Source organism: Cyprinodon variegatus, unplaced genomic scaffold (genome assembly GCF_000732505.1).
Source record: "Cyprinodon variegatus isolate N-32 unplaced genomic scaffold, C_variegatus-1.0 Scaffold13, whole genome shotgun sequence".
Classification (NCBI taxonomy): Eukaryota; Metazoa; Chordata; class Actinopteri; order Cyprinodontiformes; family Cyprinodontidae; genus Cyprinodon; species Cyprinodon variegatus.
Genome location: NW_015150466.1, coordinates 1,705,705 through 1,711,529, shown reverse-complemented (window position 1 = coordinate 1,711,529; position 5,825 = coordinate 1,705,705). Strand labels below are relative to the sequence as shown.

Here is a 5,825-nt window from a genome sequence, read left to right as displayed (position 1 = left end):
TCCACAGGCCTGCGGGAGTCCTTCCTAGTCTGGAAAAATAGTTTACTGCTGTATAAGAGGACCCTTTGTAAAGCAAGACCAGCATACTTCACCTCATTAATAGAGGAGAATAAGAATAATCCTAGATTTCTTTTTAATACAGTTGCCAAAACTTACCCAGAGCCATAGCTCTGTTGAACCGTCCATTCCACCTGCTCTTAGCAGCAATGATTTTATGGGATTCTTTATAAGTAAGATCGATCTTATTAAAAATAAGATAATTAGCACTCCTCTATCCGCGATTGGTTTGTCTGATTCCCTGCAGGATGGTGTTTGTACACCAGACGTAGCTTCTTCCCATAACAAACCAGATTCTTTCTCAAGGTTTATTCATAACATGTTACTGTTTAACCAAAGTGTCTGTAATTTGTTTTGACTCTGAATACTTTTCCATTGTTGTAACTAAGGAGGAACGAACGCTGCTCATGCAGAACAGGGCAGAATGCTGCCATAAAGGCTGTATGATGACTGTTCTCTCTTTGCAAAGATATTAATAAATGTGCCGACTGAGTGAAATCCATCGATCTCTGTTTATTTAACTAGGATGAATAGTTGAATACTTTTTTCCCACTACAACCTGCATTAAACAGGTACAGTTAATAAGAAGAGACTAGGTTCCTTTGTAAATGAAGTAAAACAAATTCACTTATGATCCCAAACAGAAAAACAAAAAAATCCAATTTGATCTGATCATATGTGGTTATGTCCCTTACAGCTCATTGAATAATTATTCAGTTCCATTCAGTTTATTTCTATAGAGCCAATTCACAACACATCTCATATAAAGGCACTCTACAGAGACAAAAAGAATGGGGAGGGTCAGACCCCTGGTTCATTTTGGTGGGACCTGCATAGCGATTTAGACGTTGTGGCAAAGTAAAACACATTGACTTTGGGGAAAGTATAAAGTAAAATCTTTGAGTAAACCAGCCAGGTTTGGAAACACAGTGGATATAGCAAAATGGGAAACAATCAGTAAAACACTTTAATTAACAGTGTTTTAGAACCATGGTAAGCGCTCGTGATAACAGAAAGATAAAGTATAATAACCATCGACATCGAGCTTCAAAATAAAATACGGAAAAACAAGGATGCTAAGGCTATATGATGGACAATATGAAAAATGCAGTGCTTAGCTCCCCTCTTTATGAAATAAAAAAAACACTTTGGCAAACTTTACAAAAAGCCGTGTGAAAATCCATTTTACTGACCTGACCTAGTTCAAAATACGAAAGTCTTTGTTTTAGATGCCTTTTATTTTCTTCAACTGTAGTTTCCATCACATATTTGTACATTTTGAAACATTTTACTCACTAGGTGCTTAGTTATTTTGACTGACGGCCCCCGTAAAGGATTGGAACATTTGCTCACCTTATGCATAGTAGGGAGCCTCTCTACATGAAATACATCTCATTTTATCCTGGACATCTATGGACCATTTAGGTCATTTTGACAGAATTTCAAGGAGAAAAGCGTAATTGTTTCAGATTAAGTTATTCTTTTGTTTTCTGCAGGTGTTGACGTTTGGTTGGAGAGAAGACATCCGTGTGGGTGAGCCCAATCATACCAGGAAGGTCTGCTTTGACGCCGTGTCCCACAGCAGCCCAGTTACTCTATACGACTGTCATGGGATGAAAGGGAATCAGCTTTGGCGTTATAGAAAGGTACAGAGTCCTAAGTCCTTAGAAAAGGACTTTGTTTTGGTAGTGAGTGCTACAGATAACCATGGAAATGTAAAATAAGAAAATGAAAGCTGGATAGAAATGTTATGAGAACAGAAAAAATAACAGAAGTTTTTACAAAGGGTGATTATTATGGCAAAAAAAATAAAAAGAACAAAAAGGATTGTCTTAAAATCCAACTTTACTGCTTTGACCTTGGCTGAGTCAACCTTTGTTTGAAGAGTTAAAGTGATTAATTAAAAACTGGGGAAGAATTAGGAGCAGAAACAGTAAAGATCCTCTAATAGCGTGGCTGTTTTATGTCCTCCAGGACAAGAGTCTGTACCATCCAGTCAGTAACAGCTGCATCGACAGCAGAACCAGTGAACGTCGAGTCTTCATGAACATGTGTGACCCAACGGCATTGAGTCAGCAGTGGCTGTTTGAGCGAACCAATGCTACTGTGCTGGAGCATTTCAACCAGGGCACCGACTGAGGGTCATGGAGCAGTGAGATGTGGCATCTTCTAAGGAAAGGATCACCAACAATGATCCCTAGTGAGTGACAAAAGAATTTTAAAAAATTTACTCAGAAATCCTATTTGGACATCTCAGGGTTTGTGGGAAAGTTTATCAATTTATATTGATGTCTTTGTAAACTTTGAGCATTTTTAACTCAAGTCAAATTCATTGCTTGGATGCATGAACTACTTTAAAGCATTTGTTTGGCATTACGTTTATTTTAAATCCTGCTTTAGTCTTTAACTTGTCTGGGAGTAAAGCAAACTAAAAGGTGTTTTCAGCACTTTCCCCTTTTCTAATTCAGCAAGAATATGCATGGGGGGGGCAGAAAAAGAAAATTAGAAGTTAAAATGTTAACTAAGTCTGAACACGGGATACACACTTAAAGGACAAAAGAGTCACAGTTTAATAAATAAAAAAGGCCAATAACCTTTAAATAAAATTGGAAATGATTCCAGTAGATGAACTGGATCTAGGATTTTCTAAATATTTACAACACAAGCAAAATTTGGAAACGCTAACATGTCTAGTAAGTCAGTTCTATTGTTCAGTTTTATGCATTGTCACTGTAAATTAGAAGTCTCGGAGAAAATCAAATAAGCTTTTTACATCAAGATTTTTTCATCAAATTTTTCACAATTACAAAAATAAGTTACACCTTTTAAAATTGTTCAGTAAAAGTCCAGCAGATCATAAAAATGCTGACATTCTCGGTTTTGCTCCAAATGATCCAAAACTGTTGTTTCAAAACAATTTTTTTTTCAATTCCAACTTTGAAGTTTTGATGTTGTAGATTTTTTTCAGGTGTGTCTCAGAGCACCTGGAAGAGGCGTACGTGCTTTATTGGAAAACAGAAAGAAAATAGACAGAAATATAAATCGAATGTTACGATGCAAAAATGTTTCTGCAACGTTTTTGGATAAATTGGACCAAAACTGAGAATATAAGCATTTTTTGATTTGTGAGGAATTGTGTACTTTTACCAGATTGGATTCAAAATTACTATCATAGAAAAAAATAAAAGTAAATTGTTACTATATAAGTCAGCTGCTGGCCAGCTGTCTAGTCTAGCAGTTTTAGTTCTGCATAAAGACTGCATCCAACATTAGATTTGACTTCAATAATATAATGAATTTAGTTGATAATATAAATATTATTGTGATATTTTTCAATCAGTCCATATTGTTGTCCAATAGGAACCAACAGAAGAGGATCTTTAATTGTTTCTCAGTTTACAGGCGTTTTTCTACCCTTTAGGATTTTAGGTTTTATGGTCAGACTTATTGTAAGATTATTATAAACACAGATCATAGTAAAAATTATTATTATCTCTAAGTAAAATAGTTATAAAAAGTTTGTTAATAAAAAGGAAAACCTGAGCTTTCCTTCTTCCCTGTTTCTAGGATAAGGAAGTTGGGAGTCAGAAATGTGCTACTTCCCGATTATTTCCCGTGGTGCAGCAGAGATGCAGCGCCCCGGCTGACAGCGGCAGCCTTGTTCAGACCAAACACCTCCACACCCAGAATCCAATCATTCAGCTCAGGGTTGTGATGTGGAAGGAGGTAAAAGAGAGACACGCTTCCATGAGCACAGCTTCTCTTCACTCAGTCAATCTTCTGAAATTCACTTGCCAAGAAATCCAGATAAAAACGGTTTTAATAGAAAATGTCTCAAATGTATTCTGTTCTTCTCCAGGGTGGGAGGACCACAGTGAGATCTGTCTGACCTGCGGGAAACCTCAACAGCTGTCAGAGACTTTCAGAGACAGCAAACATTTGCTGAGAGGCGTTCCTTTCATTGCCAGAGGAGAACTGAAGCGCCTGGTGAACCGGAGGACTGATTTCTGCTTTTGCTTTCTTGTATTTTTCTATTGTTGGCATGTTTGTCATTCATCATGCTAGAACAGCTTTTAAAAGCAGAAACTAAAAGATCGATTCATTGCTGCCATTTTTTAAAGAAAAAACATCCTGTTTATATCATCTTTACAGAAGAAATTTATTTTGTTTTCTATGATGTAATAAAGAAACCAAAGTACTGAAGTTGAACTGACCGTGTTTGTTTGTGTCCAACAGTTTGCTTTTAGACAGCTTGGCAGAAAGGAGCAAATATCAGGTATAACATTGCAGAAATGGTTTAAAGTCGAATTAGCTTTTAGTTCCATTAGGTTATAATGTTCTGCAAAGATGTTTTTCAGGCAGCTAATTCTGACAGCTTCAGCTAATTAAACTGCAATGGGTCTATTTGACTGAACTTGGAGTTTTGTCTCTAAATATGATTTTTGTTTGTCTAGTAACTCACATTGGATTCATGTTTATTATCAATTAGTGCTACACAAAATATATATTTGATAAATCAAACAGCTAAATGTGTGGAAGGTTGTGATCAGGACCAGGCTGGACTATAATCCCAACATGTAACCTGCAGCGTAAATGAAAGTTTGATGTTTTAAAGACACATATTTCAGCCAGTTGGGTTATTTTAGATAGATTAGGAGCCCATTGAATAAAAACTTAAATAAAGGCATTTGGACAGGGCAATTTTCACAGAAAAAAAAAATATCAAGAAGAACATCTTGCTTAAGGTTTCATTTAAAAATTATTAGTATTTGAAGAAAAGTGCTTATATTTAAAATCCCGCACACACAATCTACTGGACTTCACAGGAGTCATAAAGGCGAACCGATGGAGGCCCATGGATTTTAGAAACTGCTTAACATTTAAGCAACCATGTTTGGAGATAAACATGTGGGCTGAAGGCAGGAGCTCTGCCAACTTTCCTTCTCTAAGGCATTAAATCACTGCTGACCTTAAAAACTAAATTCAGTTTATGCCATGAAATATAAGCACATTCATCCAAATATATAATATACTGAAGGCAAAACATGTAATGATAAAATGCCATAAAAGCAACATCTAAAATTTAATTATCGTGTCAAATCTTATGTTAAACTGACCAACAAAGAGAAACTATAGGAGCCGTAGCCTCAACATGAGGTCTCATGTAAAATAGTGGCTCTTCATAGATTCCTCTTTTTTTAAATCAGATTTGCTTGTTTCAAAATATTTAACAAACTAATTCTCAGACAAAGTTACCTTAAATATACAAACAAAACAAAACTATCCAATCCAGTCTGACCCAACAAAAAAAAAAAAAAAAATTGCCTCATAGCAGCAACTGAACAAAAAATCAGTCCTGCCTGATTTAGCTTGCAGTAGCATCGACACACTGGTCCATAAGCAAAGCTCCACTGCTTGGAAAATCAGTTCAAATCAGTTTTATTCATGATAAAGGATGATCGCAACCTCTGGGAAGAAATTGCTTCTCAATCGTATCAGATTGAAAGGAAAAGCTCTTTCATCCGTTTTCTGTCACACTTGATCCCTGCTGGGGTGGTGAGGGGTGCTGGTGTCTACGGGTGATGATTCTGGACTGTGGGAGGAAGCCAGAGTACCCGGAGAGAACCCACACATGCTCAGGGAGAACATGCTAACTCCATGCAGAATACAGCAGGCAGGGAACCGGGAACTTTCTACCCACTGCGCCACTGAGCAGCTCCAACTGCATTCATACAAGCAAACTAAATATAATGTAAAGAACCATTTCT

At 36.6% G+C, this 5,825-nt stretch overlaps 1 protein-coding gene across 2 annotated transcripts in view; it reads left to right on the top strand.

The window, feature by feature from the left end:
* Positions 1-4,346, top strand: part of LOC107089696 (polypeptide N-acetylgalactosaminyltransferase 10-like) — an 86,910-nt gene extending 82,564 nt beyond the window's left edge. The window contains exons 11-13 of one of the 2 annotated variants that reach the window (XM_015382622.1): positions 1,554-1,703; positions 2,032-2,257; positions 3,625-3,761. In XM_015382622.1, the coding sequence (XP_015238108.1) occupies positions 1,554-1,703; positions 2,032-2,196 (315 nt within the window). In that variant the 3' untranslated portion in view covers positions 2,197-2,257; positions 3,625-3,761. Of the gene's footprint in view, positions 1-1,553; positions 1,704-2,031; positions 2,258-3,624; positions 3,784-3,916 lie in introns of those variants that run through there. The other variant, XM_015382632.1, reaches the window with a different exon arrangement.
* Positions 4,347-5,825: the final 1,479 nt, after the last annotated feature.